The sequence below is a fragment of the Acipenser ruthenus genome, chromosome 8, assembly GCF_902713425.1.
Source record: "Acipenser ruthenus chromosome 8, fAciRut3.2 maternal haplotype, whole genome shotgun sequence".
In the NCBI taxonomy this organism is placed as follows: Eukaryota; Metazoa; Chordata; class Actinopteri; order Acipenseriformes; family Acipenseridae; genus Acipenser; species Acipenser ruthenus.
The window spans coordinates 34,991,188-35,014,571 of NC_081196.1; the positions used below are offsets into that span (position 1 = coordinate 34,991,188).

The window sequence follows — 23,384 nt, forward strand, 5'->3', positions numbered from 1 at the left end:
TGCACTGGTTAGCATCATTATTCAGTAGTTTTCCTTTGCCTGTGTTTTCAGAATCTTCAAACACTGCCTGAAATTTGCTGTAAACAGTACAGCACAGAAACAACATGCTGAACATGTCTTTGTTGATGTGTAAAATGTGTACAATTAAACCTTAGTGAAAAACATACATGAAATGTTTTTTACTAAGGTTTAATTGTACACATTTAATTGTACACAAAGAGAAACATCCATGTACAATCTGTTTGAACTTGTTCATTGGAACGAATTGTATTATTCGTTCCTTCAAGCTGTCCTTGTAACAATTGTGCCTGATTAAAGAAATATTTAGGAACATGAGTCAGGACTGGTAATGGTTGTCATGTTTGATCTGTTGTTTCTTTCAGATCTAGTGAGTCTTCCGTTGGTCAAGCTTGACTTTTCTTGCAATAAAGTAGCAGTGATTCCAGTCTGCTACAGGAAGATGAGCCACCTGCAGACTCTACAGCTGGACAACAACCCTCTGCAATCTCCCCCCGCACAGGTACTGCGCATTGAAATAGCTAACCCTAACTCAACTGTTTTAAGGCATGCTTTTTAAGGACTGTTTTTGAGTGTTTATGTCTTTTGGGTTAAACAGCCTTTTGAAACCTTGGAATAAACTCCTCCCCTTCTCTAAAACAGTTTAAAAAGGTTTTGTGAACTGCAAACGTGATTTAATTAATCAAAAAGAGATCTAACAAAACATTCCTTAAAACAGTCCTTTTGAGTTTTGTGACTAGAGCCCCACATCTCAAAGATATCGCTTGTTTTACACAATGCTAGTTTAGAAGATTGTTTGTTGTGAATGATTATAAATTAGGGGCTAATAAAACAAAATGCTATTCTGCTGTGTTGAAAAAAACTTAAAATAAAATAATGAGACACCCCAATCCTGGAATAAATATTGTTTAATATACTTGACAGGACTATTTCAGCAGGTTCACTGTGGCAGCAATGCAGTAAGCCAGTGTACACCTGGACAGGTGCTTTTGATTTCCACCACTGTACATTATTCTCTGTAGATCTGTATAAAGGGAAGGGAGCACATATTCAAGTACCTTTACATGGAAGCCTGCAGGATTGACAAGACTGCAGACTCGCTCTATCTGCCAGTCATAGGGAGGCTCAGCTTGTCCCAGCCTGCAGCCGGGAGGTGAGTGCTGTCAGTAACCAGCTCTGTCTGAGTGTCTTTCTTTCTTTCTTTCTTTCTTTCTTTCTTTCTCTCTCTCTCTCTCTCTCTCTCTCTCTCTCTCTCTCTCTCTCTCTCTCTCTCTCTCTCTCTCTGGAGATTTTGCTACCATTTATAGCCTCGAGATTGCAGGTCAGATTTCCGTCCAGTTCATTTCATTTTATAAATTCTATTCCCTCATTAGCGTCTCTTCTGTGCAGCCCAATTACTCCTATAGAGAACTGTCATAAATCTGTTTGTATATGTATGTTACACAACTTATGAACTACTGTAAGTGGAAGTTTGCTGTATAACCACACAAAGTGACCACTGGAATTACTTGCATAATGTGGTTTAAAATCATTATGACACTTGTGTGGGATGAGCCTCTGAGTCTTTAGCCACCAAAAGTTGGAGTGGATGCTCTGCTTAGTATTTCCTAGCACAGCCTTTAACAAACAGCTGTTACATATATCAGTTGTTTTCATTTTAGTTATTTGTATTCATTGATATTCATGGTGAACCAGGATACGGAGAAACAGGTTGTCCTGGTCTTGTTTGTTGTCTTAAATTTGGCAGCCAAAAATATAGGCTGCTGTCTGGGCTGAAAAAAGAGGGCAGATTACAGCCAAGCCATGTGTCTGTAATTAGACTGGGACGATGTAGGAGTGAAGGCTTGGGGGCTGTTCAGTTGCTTGGCCTCTTTAGAAATTCCTCATGGGATACACTCTAATTTTACCACCTTCATGCTGAAAATGCTGTACCAGAATTAAGAACATTTGAGGGTGCCTTATTTTTTGTCTCTTTTTTTCGTGTGCTCTAGATTTTTAAAAGTAAGTCATTTCAGTCAATTTGATACAGTTGAATAGTAAGTGTCCTATTGAGGTAAAGCTACAAGAAATAAAGCAGACCAATGTTTTGGCTAGTGCCTTCTTCAGTGTAAGTATCAGATTGGAAGAAATGCATCCGTTAAATAAGTAAAATTATCGATGGGAAATACAGCAGCATTTCTGAAGGAAACGAAAGGCAGAAAAGTAGCCGGAAATTGGTCAGAGATATACCCTGTTTTTTAAACAGACCACAATCATTTACTGTATGATGCCTATACTGTTCCGTAGAAAACAATTTAAAAAAATGTATAAGATAATTCATGGAAGATGAATAGTCTGGTTATGAGCATATGCTTCACAAATATGTGTAGACCAGTCACTAGCATCGTGACTCGCAGAACTACCTAACAGCTACTGCCGGTACAGTAGCAGTGCTGCTACCTACCCCTCCTACTGCAGACAGACTGGGGAAATCAAATAGCTCAGCAACCCAGGAGCAGCTCAACTATTCTGCTTTTCTACACTCACGTTATCCATGTCGATGTTTTTCTTTTCAAGCTATTGTAAATCTCCGAATACTCAATATTGTTAGAATAATGTAAAATCAACGTTAATTTTTTTTTTCTTATGGTCTCTGGAGATGGAGCAGGCTACAAATTGAGTTACAGAATGAGTTACAGGTAGAGGATTGCTACAGGAGCTCTTTTTCCATGTTAAGGGGAATCAGTTGCTGTTCGTTCTATTCAAAGGAGAGAGTGTGTTCCAGAGACGGCTGCTGTCCTCTGCCTTTGTCCCTGCAATTTATTACCAGTACTGATTTTCAGTTCTCTCTCCTCATGCTTTAGCATTGAAGATATCGATCAAAGCAGAAAGCAGGACACTGATTCTGGACTCGGCAGTGATAATGGAGATAAGCGCTTATCTGCAACAGAGGTATGTAGTGTCATGCCAAATTGTTTCATGTTGACATATATATAATGTTTATATATCATGTTTATTATATATAAATTATTAATAAAAGTAAATAATTCAAGTTAATAAACTTCAGAAAATGGATTATTCTCTTTCACGCGTGCCACCCATGTTATTAAGTTTTGATTCTTGTCTTGTTTTTGTTTATCATCACATCAGTGAAACTTATTTTGAAAAGGTTTAGCGCAGCATTGTTCATAACGTCAAGCCAAACTGCTGAAGACCATTTTAACTTGCCTAGGTTCAGAATCTCACAAAGGCTATTTGCGTCATCAATGTGAGACTCATTTGATTTATTAATCTCATCTTCTACACCTGTGGAAGCTTCCCTGCTGACCATTGCATTGTGATGTGCTACTTTATTACTGTTGTTAACGAGATGCATTGGATATGGATGCATTGAGTCATAGCATTTCTCTTTTCCAGGCGAAATTACAGAAAAAACAGACGGGTAGGAGGACAATCCATTTTAAGCCCTTTCCATTCTACATTTAAACTGAAACATAACCAATGCAATGCAGTACTTGGCTGACAGTTTTATATTGCATTTGTGTTTGTTCCACTTGAGTAGAGTTTGCAAAAATGATGATACTGTATCCAAATCTCATTTTACGGTCCTTTATCTGGTAGTGTAACAATTTTGCTGGGAATTATGACATGTAAACGTCATAGTGTAAGACAAACGATAATCCCCCATGAGGCTTGTTACACTGTAGGTGCATACTGGCTTTTTAGTTAGGATCGAGACGTGAGAATTCACATGTTCAATCCTGGAGGGCTTCTCCTGTCAGTTGGACGCCAATTTATCATCTGCTATGTCCTCTAGAACTCTAAAGCCAAAGGGCGTAATTTTGTATGCTTTACGATGTGACCGTTTTTTTGTCTGAAAACCTGTGCAGAACTAATATAAAAACATGTCAGACAAAACTGTCCCCTGATGTGTAAATGAGGTCATGCAAAGGAGTTCTGTCTCTCTTGTACTATGATAAGATCAGGGGCTGAAGTGTGTGAGGTGCCAGGTCTGTGCCCAAACCCTGTCTGTACATTCGTTTGCCTCACCTAGTTGATCTATCTATGCATGAATATGTATTGACTTTGTGATGCCCAATCTTTTTTAGCCTTCAGATGAAGATACTGTAAGCCTCAATGCACCAATGTCAAACATCACAGAGGAAGAGAGCTTTAGTAAAGAGGACTCCAGCGAACATATGAACCAATTTAAAGGTAAGAAAGTGCTAAGACTTGATTTATTTAAAGTACTATAATCTGTTACATTATAAAATATGTATTGTCAGGCATTTTGAATGAAATCTGGCCACAATTAGTTTCCATAATTCTACTATCTGTTGGATGGCTTCAAAGTATAAAGTAGGGTCTTTCATCACCAAATTGACCATGGCTGAGAGATCACACTGATGAAGGTATTAACTGCAACATTTTGCCTAAATTACTTGAAGGTATAGATTAATGGCTAGGGGTACCACTATTAATAGCTTACAAATAATTACAACTCATCCAATTTTCTCACTATTCCATGCTGTACACGTGTTTTGCCCCAAGGTTCCAAAAGATTGCTGCATCAGTATTTCCAGTGGTTATTTGATCAAATAAACATCACATGATTTCTGAGTGGGCTGGCAAATCTAGATACGGCTACAAATCTGGTGAATTGGAACAGAGGAATACATGTAAAGAGCATTGGTTGCCTGTTTTACCCAACTCAGATCTACTCAGACCACTTTTAACAAGTATTTTGTTCTATATGAATCGTCTCCTTTTAAATACAATTCGTCTCACAAGTGCAGTGGTAGTGCAAATATTAGCTACAGGGTGGAACATTTTTCTTTTATCCTCAAAAATCCTTCAGATATGATTGGAAAGCCCTGTATCCCACTACATATGTAATAACATAAGAAAATGTACTAACAAGACGAGGGCATTTGGAGGATAGTACAGTATATAATGAGAACTGTCTTGCATGTCATAAGGCTGAATTCATGATTCAAAACGGTCCAAATGTATTGCAAGCATTACGTGGTAGCATGTGCTGCATAATGAAGTACTGTAGCCGTAAACAAGTGTCCTGTCAACTGCTCTGTAACTATAATACCATTTCTCTCTAAATCAATACAGAGAAGCCTGATCAAGATTCTGTAAAACTGTTTGAAAACAATAACCCTGAAGAGGGGCCGCAGGACAAGTTTGTGTACGGGGGGCCTGGTCTCAGCACTCCCTTTGTGACCTACATGAAGGCAAGTTTCAGTATCTCTTCAGTGTTACTGCAGGCTCCCCCTAATTCATGCGACAAGAGTATGTGAATGTCACACAATGACAACCTTTCAGCTGCCAGATTTGACAAATACTATTGTTTACAAAGAGATTTGTCAACTACCAACAGACTTTACTTAAGAGACGATAATGAGACTTTATGAAAGACAACAGGGAACTGTTTTGCTCGAACATTGAGTTAGCCAAATGAATTACACTGCCTTTGTGGAGTAGAAGTTGTTTTCCTAGTGACTGAATTTCTCGCAAATTATTTTAATTTCAGTAAAATTAAAGCTGATAGATTAACATGATTTGCTTCAGTATCTCCTGATGTTTTGTATTAAATGTTTCTGATTTGTTTACAGGGGAGGGCAGCTGAGTTTGATGAACCTCTCAGAATAGAAGAAGACACAAGCTGGGCTACGGAGCCAATGTGAGTAACTGTAAATCAGCCCCTTTGCACTGTGCAGTAAAACCTTGCTTTAGCAACCATAAAGACCACCTCAAAATGACTGTCACTTTTTTGCCATCCAGATTTGCTCCTAATGACGGAATTTAAGGTCAACCTTAGTATTAATGCCACCATAAGTAGTCCTTAATGCATCAAGCTACTATTAAATTACTTCACAACATGCTGTAAACTTACAAACCCTCTGAAATGTGGATGCAACATAGTGTAACTCATTATCTATTAAAATATATAAATTCTAACAGTTTATGTTTACAAAACAGTAAATTAGAACAGGTTGCATAAAATAAAATAACATCATTGCAAACTTCTTTGACAAATGTTTTAACAAAGTACCTTCAAGAGTGACACACCACTATTAAGGCTCCATTTTGTAAGTTCCATTGACTGGCCTTAATAGTCAGGTTTCAGTATATCTGTGAATGTAGACCACCCTGAATACAAGGGAAAACAAGAAGAACAGTGTCCGGCTCAGAGGTTAATGATGAGCCTTTCTCCTCAGAAGGACTGGGTTTCAAACAAGAGTATTTCATAAAAGAGATACAGGGCAATCTCTAGTTTAAGACGGGCATGCTATTATAGGATCCAAAGGGTTAAATGAGAAAGCTTCTTCAAAATCGTGTGGCCAGTGTTGGTAAGTTTAGAATGCTTTTTCTGATGTTTATACATCTTTATATGGGGTAATGTAAGGTAAAAAAATACTGGTCTTTAGTTTTATGTTTAAATTAATTTGTGTTTATGAGAAAACTGTACTGTATGGATTAAAATATTTTATTTATTATTATTTTTATTACAGAGCCATTGATTGATACTGTGCCATTGATTGTACAGTGTGCAATTTTGTATGTTTTTTCTTTTTAAAACGCAAATTACAGTGATTAGGGAAACAGTTACAGGAGTAATGAAGTGAGCTTGTTGCTTTAGTTCTGATAGTCACTGGCTTTTATTTCAACCACTGTGCTAGGTGGAGGGCCATTTTAGTGGTACTTTTAATGCGGTAGATAGCAGCCCATACCATTGATATTCAACTCTGAAAGAAGCATGCAGTTGCACCTGCTGTAGTCTGTAGGTGGAGATGGCTTTGTGCTTGGTTTGCACCTGATTTGTGCTTGATTTGCACTTGCCCTTTCTGTTTCAGCAGGGTCAGAAAGAGGGAATTTTTTTGTTCCAGCGTGTTTCAGTGTGTTTCTCGCTGGTATTTTAATAATCTTTGTGATAAGTGCCAGGGTTTCCAGATTATGTCATTTTGACTGGGTGTTATATCAGGAGGTAGTCATCGTGGCTGCTGAAGGTAGTTTAACCTCACCACAAACCACAACAGGTATGGATAATGTGTTCACAGATTAGGTCAACAGCCAGTAAGGGCTCAGTGTCCAGAGATTTAGAAAAATTAAGTGTGACATACTTACACACGTACGACCGCTGAGTTGAGAAGCCGTATAAAAAAAGCTCAAATGTTGATTCTGCCATAATGTATAATAAAAATGAAAAAAACTGTTAAATCTTTAGTCATTTTGTTTTATTTTTTTGTAGGACAAATCCACCCGATAATCAAGAGATCCACATAGAAATGATCAACCAGCTCCGAGAAGCAGTGGAATTATTACAAGATCCAAACAGGTTGGCATGCTGGCTGGCTCTTTATTCTTTCTTTTTTTCAGTCATCTGGTTGACATTCGAATTCCAAAGTGAAGTATAAATGCAAAGTTTATTTACAGATTCAGTTGACATATTTTTGTGTTTGTTTTGAATCTTCCCTTCACGGTCTCTTGAGTGTGGCTTACCGCTACTGTTTACCATATTTCATTGATTCTACAGATTTATTTCTTTTAATAAGCTTAGCATTCATTCAGAAACAAGCCGCTGTTATGTAAGTCTTAGTGTATATTATTTGTCATTTGTATGATGTATCTACGTTTTCCTCATAATAGTTACTACTAGTGCTGGGACAGAGTCAACTATAAAACACTGACTATAGTAGGAGTTACAAATTACCATATTTGTGTTTGGCAGAAGTTTACAATATAATTCATTGACATTTAGTATAATCATAAATGCAAGCTTAACAGTTGAAATATGTAAAACACAATTCATTACTGGGTTCAATTCAACTCAAAGGTATTTATCTGCTTTAATGCGGCACACTACATTTGTTTTTGTTTAGTTTTTTCATTTACTGGTAAATGAAAATGAGAAACCATTGGAATACTCTTCTGAATTAATTGCTAATTAATTGCTACAGTAGGAATTTATGTTTGTCCCGAAACCAAGGGAGGGAATTAAATCGGAAAATACAGCTCAAGTATTATTTCTGTTTTATGGTGACATCCAATGAATACAAAATATTCCATGGTCTGTAGCTATAACAGGATCTTGACCCATTAAACCTGTAACTGTACTACCATACCATCCCAGCTGGTGAGTGTGAATGTGGTCTGACGTATGCAAAGTTGAACTGAAATTAATATAATGCATTCAACAGATTAAACATGAATACTGAGGACAGCACAGGAGTCCAGTTATACCCTGTCCATACTGTTACCACAGAGAATTTAAACTCATCTGTAAAGTAAGTGAGTCTGTGGTGTTCCACAGTGACTGAACCTAGCATTTAGACAACCGTTTAGGGACAATGGTCACATACTAATTGCCCTTTTTTTTTTTTTTTGCCTGCAGTGGTCAAACATACCAAGACGTGTCTATGACTCACACGGTAAGCTATTTTAATGTTTTTCAAACAGACTCTGCTTGGGTTCTGTAGGAATTAATTACTATTTAATTCTCCTTTCTGGTATGCACTGTATTAGAATGATGAAAGGCAACTGGGCATGCAAGTTCAGACACACCACTATGATCTGGGTGTAATCGTGCTCAGATTTTTAAGTTGCTGTTTTCTTCTGAATGTACTTTATTAGGACTTGTACCTAATATTGATTTGGACCACCGTTTGTCCTTATCACAGCACTGTGGCATAGACTCCACAAGGTGCTGGAAGATGCAGAGGTACAGTAGTAGAGGATGGTTATGATTATTGTGTTGTTCAAGTCTATGAGGCATGGCTTTGTAGTGGCAATGACCATTCAAACCCAATTCGGGCACGGTGCATTACCATCTTGAAAGTAGCCATTGCCGTTAGGGTACATGTGCCGCACTGTTGGTGGACTTGATCAGCAAGAATGTTTAAGTAAACTACATCCTTCCAAGTAATTGAGGGACCCATGGTATACTAGGAGAACATGCCCCACACCAGGGTGATGCCAAATCCAGTTGGATAGGTCCTAATAAAGTGGCCAGGCAGTGTATATGTGTCTCAATACTGTCTCAATAAGTGGAGGCTGGTATATATACATGTGTGTTATAAAAGGAGGTGGGGAAGTTGTGCAGTAATTAATAGTCTGCAGTTGTGGCTGCCACTGAGACACTGTGGTGCTAAAGATGCAGGCTTGTTCTTCATCTACTCTGTAAATGAGGACAGCTTCATATGTTATAGAGAGAAAGTATTGGTGGAGAGCTTGAGTTCCAGAAGAAGAGGGAATTGATTCTAGGAAAAGCCAGGGTTGAGGCCCAGCTTGCATGCCAGCGGTTTGAGAGACAAATGTCAAACCAGGTAATATGCCTTGAGCTTCATTGAGATGAAGTCAAGTCTTGGAAGACACCTTCTCATCTGTGTGTAGCTACTGCTGAGCATCACATACACATAACAACAACAAAAAAATCCTTGATATTGAGTCATCCGGTCCTTTCTCATTTTGTTTCAGTGTTTTGCAGCATTTCCGTTCATTGTTTTTAACAGTGTGTGTGCATTATTAACCCTTTAACCTCTGGTATAGCTCACTGGTCCCTTTTAAAACCACTGTACAGTAACTTACAGATATGGTCAAAACTTTGTGCTGGAGATTAAAGAGGTACCACAGTGCGATGGCCTCTTATTGTTGTTTGTTTCTGGACAGACAACTGCATCAAAAAAGGGCTGGAGGGTAAGTTTACAATGTCATAATGGCACTCTGGACCTGTCTGAATAGAACAGGGGTGACACACAATTATGTCATCTAAGATACTCTCCCTCACCAGTGTCCTTCAACACTCATTCATCTCAGGGAGAGATGTTGGTTTCTTACCCATCTGATCCAGTTTAGACATCTGTGCAAGACCTGGGCAGAACACATTGCACACCAAAAAACTGTCAGAATGAATAGGCTAGAATCAAACTTAAGGCCATGAGGTTAAAGGCTATTCTAACTCTGATACACCATTCCTCATCCATGGTATATAAGCATCTTATTACACATTATGGACTTAACTTTACAGAGAAAGATATTTGCCCATTTATATGTGTGAAGGGCCCATTGTTTGCCGTCTTGCCAGCCTAACACTTGTGCTAAGCTGGGTCCTTTTGCTTATACGTAATAGAAACTAATGACGGCGTACAGTACTTTGAAATTGTTGTATGCCATTTTAGGTGGCCAGTTAGAAAGCCAGAATATCTTGGTCTATAGTCTAACATCAACAATAACACCATGTCATTTTTAATGCTACAAAATAAGACCAAAGAGGTCAGACAACTTCTAACATGTCCATTAATAAACAGATCTAGAATAAAAAACATATCTGTTTGTGTGTGTAGGCCGGGCTTCAAGTGGCACACAGCCATAAGTGGAAATGAATGTTCGTAGTCCTGATTGAAAATGTGTTTTTTCCGTACAGAGTAATTCAGAGACACTGGATGGACAGAATGATGTGAGAAGAGCCTCTGTGGATGGGGTGAGTTTCAAATCATCCTCACTGCTAATATAGAAAAACACAAAAATCAATAATACTGTTTTGATATATATTTTTTTGGAATAATTTTTGCGATTTGAGCGAGTCATGATTCGAAGTACTTTTGTCTAGCTTGGCTCATTTCTCAATGGCACCAGAAGTCAATACTCATTTGGCATGCATTTCATTGGCATTGGTTTTGGATTTACCAGATCTTTTTCCATTCAATATGCAATTTGCTGATATGTCTAATGCAATAATCACAGCAGAGGAAGTTAAAAGCATGCTCCATTGATTTGTCTTAAAATTCCATAATTTTATTTAAATGTGTATTTGATTAAGATGACCCCCTTACTGGAAATGCATTATATTTAGACTGTGTATAAAGATCCTTCAGCACATATTTCTTTGGATGTTTTTGGCCATTTTCACCAACCATCTGTGCAAGGGGTCTGGCTTCTATCTTATCACATTAAAGTAAGGCTGCAAATCTGTTTCCCATTTGCCCTTTAAAATATCAGACACAATTTCAATGAAAAACTAGACTTGATTTAGTATTTCCCATCACTTTCATATTTGGCTTTTGCATTGATTTCAAATTTTACATTGAAGTCAAGGTACAGTATTTAGTCACAGTAGTTTACCATGCATCAAGCTACTACAAATGCGGACATTTTTGAGGGAACAAATTACAAATGAAACAAAATATTTTCATTTAAACGTTTAGTAAAGTACTATGCCATTTAGAATTGTAATGTACTGTTTGTTTCAACCATTACAGTCTTACATTAAAGGTATGGTAATAATGTGTGAAGATTTCAAACTGTATATACCTAAAGTGTAAAGGTGGCCATCTGGCCCTAGGGCACAATGATACAAACGCGATCCATCCATCTAGCATACTGTACATAAACAGACACTAATGGATTAAGCACTGAAAGGCATGAGAGAAGACAAATCATTTGTTGATATATTACAGCATCCCCTACTGGTTTGACCAGTGGTGAAGTGAAGCAGTGGTTAGAGATTTGGGCAGAGAAGCTTGTTGACTGATTTTCTCCGTAACCTTTGTGTAATTTATTTTGCCCCTCATCCTGCTCTGAAATGGTAAAACCTGTGTTTGTATTTGAGCAAGTAAAGATTACAGTATAAGCTCATTCTTATTCTTATTTGTGATTTTGTATTTATTTATGTATTTATAACTACCCAGGGTGAAGACAAAACTCCAGCTTCTTCTCCCACTACAAACACTCCATTTGGCTTGAAGCCTCGATCTGGTAAGTGTAGCTGTTCAGTATGTGAACCTTAACCTCTATCCCCTTCCCCTCCAAGTGAAAGAGTGAGTCGCTTCTAGTGCAATTTGTATTACTTTTGTACACTGTTGTGTGGCGTTTGCAATCATTCAGGGTGGTTCAGGGTCCTGTTCCTCCAACACAAAGTTATTAGCATTTTACTCTACAGCTATGCCTTTACATGAATTTGAGAGTGTACCTTAAGTGCTGGAACTGAACAGCCTTCCTCATAGGTGGAGCTGGCATAGTTTAAAAGTCACATTGTCACATGATCTAAGGGTAATGAGGAAGGCTGTTCATCCCAGACCCTCTCAATGCAGCTCAAAGCCTGATTGATACAAGCAGATTAACACAAAAATATAACTCAATATTGAAGAAACAACCCAGAACCACTCAGAATATTTGCAAATAGCATAAAATAGTGAGGTCTGTTTTAAAAAAAAAAAAAAAAAAAACCCATAGCACCCCTGTTCCATGCCTGTATTTTTTTATTTTTTATTTATTTTACTGTTTGATGCATACGTGAAATACAGTTCTTTGGGGGTTCAATTCCCAACTCCCAACAGCATATACGTTCCTACTCTGCATATACGTTGTTACCATGAGCCCCAGTTTTCTTCCTCCCACTTGTTGCTCGTTCTGAGCATCATGACATTAGCAAAGAATAACCTCCATACTCTGAGAGGGGGACACACAGGTGAGTAGGAGATGGGTCAGGAAGGGTCGTGACCCATTTTCATACACTTGGAGAACATTTTACAATGTTGTTTTTATTTAAACTGTTAGAAACTATTTGTTTTTCAAAATTTAAAAAGTAATAATTAACAGAGCATAAAATCAAATGATACATCGCACATCACATCTGTATTAAACTACCGGTATTTTATTTTAGCTTATCAAGTACCATAGCAAGTTCAAGAACATATTTTCTTGCTTTACTGAACATTTCTTTCCAAAACCGTACAATAGTTCCTGCTGCATTGGGTTTTACAAATTTGTTGTATTAATTCAAATTTAGAAGAAAAATATTAAACACTGCTGCTTCATCAGTTGTGTACCACTGTGTTGCACTAACGTACTGTTTTTTCAGCATTGCTATTAACATGTATTTTGGCAAATTCAACACCGCACAATTTCAAACCTGTTAAGTATTATTTTCTTACTGTCCTACTTTACCCAGTCTCAAATCACCTGCATTATTATAGCATTGCAGTTACAATGAACGGAAGACTTGAAAAGTTTACTCCTCGGCTTTCTAACCAATATCTTTTTGGTAGGGATCCCAGGGGCGGGTTCAGTTTGAATGTTGACAAATCAATGGCTCGAGAGGGTGGGAATAAGGAAATTCATAGAGAATGACAGCTATTGTGTTAACACTAAGTGAAGCAGTATAGCTGTGACGTTTTCGAGAGGAGGTCAGTCAAGAGTCTGAAAGCTTGCGTTTAACATTCAAAATGACTGCGGTTATTGAGAGTAAGAAATTAAAACTTTTAATTAGAACAGTGGTGTTGTGTTTCTACCTAGCAACGTGACCTGAATGCCATAGATCCTGAACAAATAAATTGGGTTGTTGACAGTTAAGTTTGTGTGAGACATAATCGTGGCTGTAGTAATCCTATTGTGGCACTGGTACAGTAGTTTAATATTACACACGCTGGCGCAAACGTCACACCTGTGTATTAGTCACTCCCCTCTTTTAAGGGTCCTGAAAAAAAGCCTAGACTTATTCAAGCATTATTATTATTTAGATTTATGAATGCACATTAATATCCTGATTTTTCTACCCTTGACTCCATCTTCCAAGAACACCTTTGCCTGAACGTCGCTTTTGTGTGTTAAAAGAAAAAAAAAATCTGAAAACAGCAAGATTGTTGAGAGAGAGTTTTATATTACACAATGACAAATTGACACTCAGAAGAGAGAAGTATCCCCTGGAGTTGTGGATACAAATGTCAAAGTAATCACGATTGTGTTTAAAAATAAATTATCAAGAATAAGTAATGCACAGGAAGTGCCAAAAGTCGCAAGAAAGTCAAAAGGCGTTAGTGAACATTTTAACTTGAGCAAAAACATCCCTGTAGTCATTAGGCATTAACCCACTAAACCAGTGTGCTGTATGAAACATGCTCTAGTTCTTTCGAGCTTAAAAAGCACCATCTCCTTTAAAGCAGCAGCAGTTTTGTATAAATGATAGTTTGAGGCACTAATGAAACCAAGAAACTGTACCCGAGTCATGTAAAGCACACAAGGAGTGAAGAGACGGATGATCTGTGCACTCCACGGAGAGAGAAACTGACTGAAAATAATGTATTATGTGGCAAAGCAGTGCCAACCACTTGGCACAGCCTCACAGTTAAGCATTTTGAATGCAGCTGTCTTCAGGTTTCATGGTGAAAGCGAGTAGCAGTGGTAGTATCTGGTGTTTTTAAATGTATTGTACCATTAACTGCCAGCTTTAACTGCATGTCATGAAGTCAAAATGTACAAGTACTAACATTCCGTTTTTTGTCCTCCATCTTTTGTTGTTTTTCCTTTCTGTTCACTTTTTCGTTCTGTCATTATTGCACACTTTTTCTTTACATCCATGACTTAAACCCTTACTCATGCATTTTCTCTGCATGCATGCACATATACATGAACTGCTGCTGCTGCTGCTGCTGCTTTTCCCTGTTTCTTTATCATTTTTCGGTTTCCCATTTTATGGTAAATGGACCTGCCTTACCTCCTCCAGACCAGCCCCTCCCTTCCTCTCCTCCTCCCTTTTTCAGCCCTCTTACACAGGCCCTGGTAGGGGATAACGCCAGCTTCACTACCCCAACAGAAGGAGGCATGACAAAAAGTGGTAGGTCCTCTTACTGTAATACCAAAACCTGACAGTGGAATCCACTTAACGCAAAGAAAGGCCATAGAGCAGTGGCGAGAAACAGTTGACATTGCTGCACAGAGACTATTTTATACTACTGTATCTCAGTAGTAAAAAGTTAAATCCTGGGTGAATTTTGCCCACTCCTACAATATTATCAATTGGCAAAACTGGAGTAAAAAGCTAATGGTGGAACTATTGGATACAGTGGAATATTAAGAATTCTTCTTTGCATCATGCCGTTTAAAACATGTTGAGGCTGTACTACCAGCAGATTGCTGTTCACAGTCTTAGTGGGCAGATTTGCATGACAGTGTTGTTATTTTCAGATAATGCACACCGTTCATAAAGGATAAGGCTGGACATGGTGTCCAAACTACCCTATACCCCCAAAGAGAGGGTCCCTCACCAGGGCAATTTTATTTGTATTTTTTATTTTATGAAACAAACAACAGACTTGTTCCATTCTGTGACCTTTTAGGCTAACAGGGAATTCTTAAAGCTTAGACAAAGGGCTCTGTTGCAAGCAAAAAGGCTCAACCCCTGCATTGAAATGAGGCTGTAGCAGAGAGCATGCTAATCCAAAATGTATCACTGTCTGCATTCATCAAGAAATGGAATCTTCTTGAACTCAAATTATATATATATATATATATATAATATGTGAGTGTGTGTGTGTGTGTGTGTGTGTGTGTGTGTAGAAACACGGTCAAGATTTAAAATACATAATTTAAAAAATATAATATGAAGTTGTGTATTGCAGTAACTTTTCCCAAAGTGTGACCTTGTTTCATTGGAAACTAACCCCACTTCAAATAGTGTATACAGATACAGGGCTGCCTTTCTTTGTTCTCAAACACAGGAAGAACGTATATGACTGTTAACCAGAGAGCCTCCACCACCCCATTCATACACTCCTGCATACAGTACCTGCAGTCCAAAAATAAAACAATATGACATAATGGAGTCTGGTGCAACGTGTAGTGCATTGTAGTTTTATACAAGGAACATCTTCAGGGGCTGCTTGACGGAAGGCAAGTCATGGTAACCCTTTAGTAACTGTAATTGTTATTTATAGATTCTGGCTTTATCAGCTCTCTCGTTCCCTTCTGGTCTAATGCTTTGTTTGACATGCAGTAGATGACTGAATTGAATACGTTTTTGCTCAACACGCCTGTTGATTTGGGGGAAAGGAGGCTGGGTTGTAAAATTATACAATGTACTATCAATACCACAGATAGGTCTGCGGAGTAAACTGTGGTCAGTTGGTGGCGCTGCTGTATGGAAACTAGAAATGTAACCACACTCCTGCCACTCACACCATCATGCAAGCACAGAAATCTGTTTCAGTTGCTGTGTCTATAGAGATATCAGCAATTGGCAGGAAACAGGAAGCTCAGTAGAAGGAGTAGACTTCACTGCTATTTGATTTGTATGATGAAACATTATTTGTAACACTATTTTAAACTGTACACAGTGAGGGGAAAGAACATATAAAAACATCCAGAATAGGCAATCCTTGTAATTCAAGTGATGGCGTGGGTTGTAGCCTCAAATGCTTCAAACAGTATGTATCAGTTTAATTAAATTTAGTATCGGTTTTATTTTCTTGAAGACATGTATTGTAGTTTTGCAATTTGGTTCTTGGCCCAAACATTTTGCTATCCCTGCTTTATTGTATATATTATGTGAAGTATGTGGGTTTACAGTATGTTCCGGAATTGAAAGGCCAATCTTTATTTGTCACAATTTGGAAGTTAAATCAAGCAATTAGCAGTTTGATATCCCACGTCTGTTGTGACACAAGCTTTTCTTGGATGTATTTCTCTCAACTGTTCCTGGGAGTTGCAGACCGTTTCATTGTGTTTGACTCGTCTTCTGCTGCTCGTTTCTACAAGACTAGAGAGACAGCGTGCCCTGGCACTGAGCAGAGATCTAGTGCAGTACACTGGGTTTGACAGATAGGAACCCTGCCCCGTGATGCCAATCTAGCACGAAACATATGCCAAATGTCTGCCTACTTTGTTATTCTTCCAGGCAGTCTGAATGCCTCTTGTGCTGCTGTGTAGTGACCTGTTAATTGCCTTCTGCTCTTAAAGGGCTGATAACTAAGATTTTAAAATTAATTATTTAGCACTTGGGTCCCCTTCACATAACTTTAGGATTGTTTTATGGAATGTTTAAGTGTGTATTAGTTTATATCTCGTTTATGAATCAGTCCTTCAGACATTCTGGCATGTGATTGGCTAAAATCTCATCACATGACTAAAAATAGATTCAACTATTGCCCCCATGACACTGTTTACGGTCAATATTTTTTTTTTTTACAAACTCCCTCAAATGACGTCATTACGCTGAGTGTCGTGAACTCTCTCCACCCAACAAAGCGAAACATCTGGACCTCCTGGACAGCGGCTTTGGGACATAACAGAAAATGAATTACAAAATGTATTCCAATAATACTACACCGTGACCTTAGGGCACGTTTCTTAACCATTTCACTGGCAGTGTGTCCTGGGCTACATACTCCTCAAGTCAACCAAAAATAATGAATCACTGTTGACTTTTGAGGCACATAGAATAAAAAATATCACAGACAGAGGTCATTTTTAATGTTCATACTTTTAAAGAATACATAATTTGATTTATACTTTATCTGAGATTTGCTTAATCTAAAAGCCCCCCCCCCCCTCCCCATTTTTAATTGAAAACATTACTGTTATTATTGTTAGGATTAGAAGTAAATATTATTATTTTTAATAAGGTTCTTATAAGGTAAACTCTTTTGGAATTAAGGTACTTATATTGGGGCAAACCCAAGACCAGAACTGCTTAACTAGTCTGCTGTGTTGAGTGGGTGTTATTTTTCCTTGTCTGTAATAGCAGTTTTTCCTAGACCTCTTTAGTGCACTGCAGTGTTGAAAGAGTGAAATATGAGTAACAACTCGGATAACCAGCATAATGTAAGATTTTGAAAATCAAATAAGAAATATGTTGTACTGCTGTGGCTTTCAGCAGCTTGGAACTTTCTGGAATGAATGCGACTTTCCAGCTTGTCCCCCCCACGCCCACGTCCAGCAAAATAGTACATTTTGTTGTTCAGCGTGTGACCATTAAGAAGCATGAACTTGAGGAGCAGGGTTTTATTTGAGAGACAGTTCCATTGCCATGTGGAACCTCATATTCAACTCCACCGGCTATGCTGACTCATCTCCACATGAATTATCCATATGACGTGCTTCACATTGTATAGAGAAAGACTTGTAGTCAAAACACATGTCAAGAATGCTGAGGTTTCTTTTAGTACTACATATGTCAGACAAGAAATCATTTTACTGAAGCTTGCAGGAGTTACTTTGAAGCTATTGATTGAAAGTGGATTTGGGGGGTCTGTAGAAAACCCTTCATATCCTTTCAGATGTTTCAGATTTTTTATTAAGTCACCTTGAATCGCTGAGAATAGAAGTAGGTCATCGCTGGGGGACTTGAATACACGAATCCTCCCTCAATCTGACTGCTAGGGGAGTTTGTTTCAAGGCAAGCTTACAGTTGTTCACAAAGGCAAACGCATGAAAACACTTTAAGCAAAATGACCAAAAAGCTCATCTTTAAACCCTTCAGCATACTGAAGATCACCCTCTGTCATGACCACCTCTATAAGAATCATTTCAATGTCTTTAGTGGTCATAATTGAGGGATCTCTATGTGTTTATGTGTAGGTATCCAGATGCTTGATAATAAGATAAATAACTTACCCATCACAATCAACATTATTATTAGTTTATTTGGCAGAATCAACATGAATTAACATCTAGTGATTTGCTTCATCCGCATAGATCCTGAAAAGGTCAAACTGGACAGGAATAAAATGCAAAGCTTCTTATTTCCCAGACCCGCGTCACTGACTAACAAATTAACCAAGTTGCTCAGGTTTCTATTTCCAGCATGTCCCTAGATTGCAAGCATGTCTGCTATTTTGTGACATTAATCTAATGAGAACACACAGGAACATTTGAATTGCTCAAAGATGCAGTAAAACTTAACAGAGGCAGGTGGGGGTCCATGGATCAGGTATTGCGTTAGTTCTGGCATGGCAAGTCCAGTCTTGTATATAAAGTATAAGATGTCTGTTCAGTTGAAAAAGACAAAATAAAAAATAGTTTTCATGGTAGATATAACTTGGCAAAGTAAGCATTTACACTGATAATACTGTACTAGCCTGCCAAGTGGAAGTACAAGCCGAACAGAATCTTTCTCAAGTAGTAGCTTGTCTTTCAGTCCATTAGCCTTGTTCGGTTTTCTGATTTTTGTGACACGTACTTGCTGTTTCAGGTTACAATGGTAATTGCTTTGATGCTGATTCGCAGTTGCTTTTATCTTTTTAAAACCCTTTTTGTTGGGGTGGGCAGGCTAGTCAAGAGACTCTATAACCATATTAGGACTTGTATTTCCTTAAAATCCAGAAGGCTTGAGACAGTCAGGATTGGTGCTCATGCTCCATCTTGTGGTAGAATGTCTTACTGCAGCACAGAAAGAGGAAAAGTATTTAAGTCTCCAGTACTGGTGTTTGATAATGGTGATTTAAAGAAGGTTTTAAAAATCAATTTCCTTCCCTCTTTATTAGCATGAGCAGAATTGTCACTGCCCACATTTATTTCTGTTGAATATCTGTTGGTTCATATTTGCATGTATTTTATATTTCAGTTTGGAATATGCAACTCTTTCAAAGATAACGCTATAGGAGTAAAAGAGGGTTCTACTTCCTGATACCAAACTGTAGCAGTTGGGTACACTGCTGATTTGAAAATGAGTGACTGACTGATAAATGCTATAAGAGGCTATACACATTTAATCAGTTAATTTCCTGAAAGTGGGGTATTCACAAGAAATCGCAGCCAAATTCTTTTTTTTTCCAATTGATTATTTTTGTAACCTCAAAACTGATCCAAAAGTAAAAGCTTATAAGAAAAACAAAAAAAGATGTGGCAAGGTATCGGTGCTGATGCAAAATTTCACAAAACATGCAGCAAAAATAAAAAATACACCTTCAATGCATAACACCTTTATATTAGACCAAAGGTAAGTGTTTATGGTATGTACGGAGTCCAGTGCATCGTAATTCATAGTCCACAGAAAGAAAAATATAAACGTGTATATGTGCTTACTTATTTCATTATGTATTTTATCCAAACAGTATTCTTAAGGACACCAAGAAAATTAGAGTCCATGGACCCGCAGTTTACAATCCGCAGGAAGATGGAACAGATGAGAGAAGAACTGGATCTCATGGATCAGCTCCGTGAGGTCAGTGTCTTTACCCACAGCAAGGGCATGCTGTTCACAACCCCAATACACAAAGCTACTCTACACAATACAAACCCAATACAACGCCAATACACAAAGCTACTCTACACAATACAAACCCAATACAACCTGAATACACAAAGCTACTTCTACACAATACAAACCCAATAGACGCAATTATACACAATACACAAAACTACTTCTACACAATACAAACCCAATACACACAATTCTACACAACACAAACCCAGTACACAAAACTACTTCTACACAATACAAACCCAATACACAAAATTACATCTACACAATGCATCCCCAATACACAAAACTTCTACACAATACAAATGCAATACACAAAATTACACATAATACAAACCCAATACACAAAACTACTCTACACAATACAAACCCAATGCACAAAGCTAAAACAGAATCATGTGTAAAAGGTCCAGCATACACAATGGGAGGATCTGCCCCCAATTCTAATCTTAACTAAAACATTGTTTTAGTTTTTCTTTTTTGGTGTATACTCCCATTACATGATGATGATTCTTCCCTTCTTCAACATGATCATGCAATTTGTCAAATTGTTGAATGATTGTTTATTATGTTCACACCTACGGCAGCCTTGAGTCTTATTTATAATAACTTGCCACTAATGTAGTTCCCTATATTTCTTATGCTCAGTTCTATTACATGCTATTTAACATCCCCCCCAGCCCCAATCAGCGTTAGGGACAAATGTGTTGTCTACAGGAAGAGAGAGGAATAGAGCATCTCAGTAGCAGCGGTGCTTAACCTTTGTGGCTCTAGATGACTGTCAGTAACAGATTTATCACAAATAATACACGTCTCAATAATAATGTTTCAGTACAATAATTGAGACTAAACAAATTAGCAATAAACAATAAAGACATCGCTATAGAAGTAAAAGTGTGGGTGCAGTTTCCCTGGTAGCAAAATGTAGCTGTTTCACTGCAAACAGGACGTAACTGTACAACACAGGAAGTGATTAGATACCAGGAGCATTGCACTTGAAAAAATCAGTAACAGATTTTTCAGTATAATAAATAATCGAGACTAAACAAATGACCAGTAATCAATTACATTTGTAACCCTATTCAGTGTGACCCTGCATCTGGTACGGTTTGTTTTCAATACAGTGTACTAGTCCCCTAAAGCCACTGAAACTGATGCTACATTTTTTTACACTTTTTTGTAGCACTGAATCTTTACTGACATATTGAAGCAGGGACATCCACGTTTTTTCCCCATCTATGAAAATGATTACAATGCAAGCCGATTTTGAAATGTGTTTTCCAGAACATCGAGAGCAGGTTGAAGGTGGTTTTACCCGCGGACCTGGGATCGTCGCTGATGGACGGGGTAGTTCTTTGCCACTTAGTCAATCACATTCGCCCCCGATCGGTGGTCAGCATACACGTCCCATCGCCAGCAGTGGTATGTGCAGACTGTGTGATACTCATGCTACAGGGCTGTATTCTAATACGTTAGAAAACAAAGATCTGTGTGTGTTGCTGGTTTAATATATTTATGTTCCACTGTGACTTGTGTTGGTTCATCTCAGATGTGTGAGCATAAATAATAGTGGTAAAAAAAACATAACTCTTATGGCTGTGATGTTTTAAAATGATAATTTATGTTATGGTTGACACAATTAGTTTAGAATGTTTAGTACAAAAATTGGTTTATTTGTTCATTTTCGTTCTGTTTTATACGTTTGCAGAAAAGAATATATTTCAGTTGTAGTAGTCCTGTTTTAATGACTGTATCCGAGTCATTAATAGTAGTCATAGAAGTTGTTACAGTTTTCTTTCCACTGTTGTGTAAAAACTGCAAATACCATTTAAAACTAAGTTGTTTCTGTTACATTTCACAGCCTAAACTAAGCATGGCCAAATGCAGGAGGAACGTGGAGAATTTCTTGGATGCCTGCAGAAAGATGGGAGTACCGGAGGTAATTCATGGGCATGTCATTAAAAGCTGCATTTGAGTAACTTTGCATTGCTTTAGCACTGGGATGAATAATTAAGACAATGACACGTGAACTGCTGCTGTATAATTGGATAACGCATTCCATTAAATAACTGGATTTCAAAAGCGGCTACGCAGTCTAAAATTTGAAACGTTAGTGAAGTTGTCAAAGTAATATATATATATTTTTTTAATCATGACATGGCTTATCGCTTCCACTTACACAATCAGATTGGAAAAGCTTTTCATGGTAATTGAACATTAGGCATGTGGAAATCTGCAGAGAAAATATGCTGTTACAATACTTCAACCCCTCATGTGTTCTTACTGATAAGGATAGGGGGAAAAGAAGCTACATGTTGAATGGGTAATTGCAAGTCAAATTGGCTCAATTTTCTCAACCATAAAAGTTAATAAAAAATTGATTTTATGTTTAATGTGGAAAACAACAAAACAATAGTAAAACAAATGATCTAGCATAGTATATATAGATATATATAGATGTAGATAGAAAGAAAGATATATATATATATATATATATATATATATATATATATATATATATATATATATATATATATATATATATATATATGTTGTGGTAAGATTGTAAGAACATTGTTCCCATTTGAAAGTGGTAATACTGCAGTATCAGCAGACTGATCACTAGGTGTCCTCAGTAAGTCAAAAATCAGAGTGGTAGAAAAACACCCGAGTTCAACCTCAGTACGTTGTAATAAGATAATTGTAAAATTGGATCATTAAAATTGATTGTTATTCAGTTAAGAACTGTGTATAAAAAGGGAATTCTGGGTGTCGCTGAAGAGAGTAAGAGGGTGTGTTGGAGAGAATGGAGTAAGTTGTTGTACTGTGAGCACTTGACTCAACTACCAGTGTCAGTCACACACTGTCTCAAATAAGCCTTGAAGTATCACACTTACTTCAAATGCAAAAGTAAAATGCTTCTAAATACACCAGAACGGATATTTAGGGTTTCTGGTTTTCGGGTGTTATTTCTGAGTGCCCCGTCTGCCTTTAATGTTGTAATTCACGTCTTAAACCATCTCTGTTTATTAATTTAATCATGGAAAAATGATAATGACAAAATAAGCTCAACTGTTTTTCTACTAATACATTTCTAAAACCACAGCGATGATCGCTTTACCCTCACTGCTTGGAGGTTGTAGCTACAACAGTAACTGTTTCATAAAACAAAGATTTCACCCTCGCTAAACTCGTCAAATAAAATGAATAACGATTGCGATGACTAATTATGTGTTTGCATTATAAGAGCATTACTTAAAATGCAGAGCAATTCATTTTATTCCCCGTCCTTCATTCTGCATGTTTTTCGCTGGAGTGGAAAGAAGTCTTAGTTAATCGGCTCGTTTCACTTTTTAATAAGAATAGAGTCGGCATAAAACACATTTAAAGGCAGGTACATTCG

The 23,384-nt window shown here is 37.6% G+C and overlaps 1 protein-coding gene across 7 annotated transcripts in view; it reads left to right on the top strand.

The window, feature by feature from the left end:
* LOC117406953 (leucine-rich repeat and calponin homology domain-containing protein 1) overlaps window positions 1-23,384 on the top strand; it is a 129,955-nt gene that overhangs the window by 66,062 nt on the left and 40,509 nt on the right. For 3 of the 7 annotated variants that reach the window (XM_034011423.3, XM_059028855.1, XM_034011425.3), the window contains exons 5-20: window positions 384-520; window positions 1,041-1,171; window positions 2,862-2,949; window positions 4,107-4,212; window positions 5,122-5,240; window positions 5,622-5,689; window positions 7,259-7,345; window positions 8,208-8,294; window positions 8,402-8,438; window positions 9,216-9,332; window positions 10,430-10,486; window positions 11,694-11,760; window positions 14,507-14,617; window positions 19,833-19,942; window positions 21,266-21,403; window positions 21,843-21,920. In XM_034011423.3, the coding sequence (XP_033867314.3) occupies window positions 384-520; window positions 1,041-1,171; window positions 2,862-2,949; window positions 4,107-4,212; window positions 5,122-5,240; window positions 5,622-5,689; window positions 7,259-7,345; window positions 8,208-8,294; window positions 8,402-8,438; window positions 9,216-9,332; window positions 10,430-10,486; window positions 11,694-11,760; window positions 14,507-14,617; window positions 19,833-19,942; window positions 21,266-21,403; window positions 21,843-21,920 (1,538 nt within the window). The remainder of the gene's footprint in view (window positions 1-383; window positions 521-1,040; window positions 1,172-2,861; window positions 2,950-4,106; window positions 4,213-5,121; window positions 5,241-5,621; window positions 5,690-7,258; window positions 7,346-8,207; window positions 8,295-8,401; window positions 8,439-9,215; window positions 9,333-10,429; window positions 10,487-11,693; window positions 11,761-14,506; window positions 14,618-19,832; window positions 19,943-21,265; window positions 21,404-21,842; window positions 21,921-23,384) is intronic. The other 4 variants (XM_034011427.3, XM_034011429.3, XM_034011428.3 and 1 more) reach the window with 3 other exon arrangements.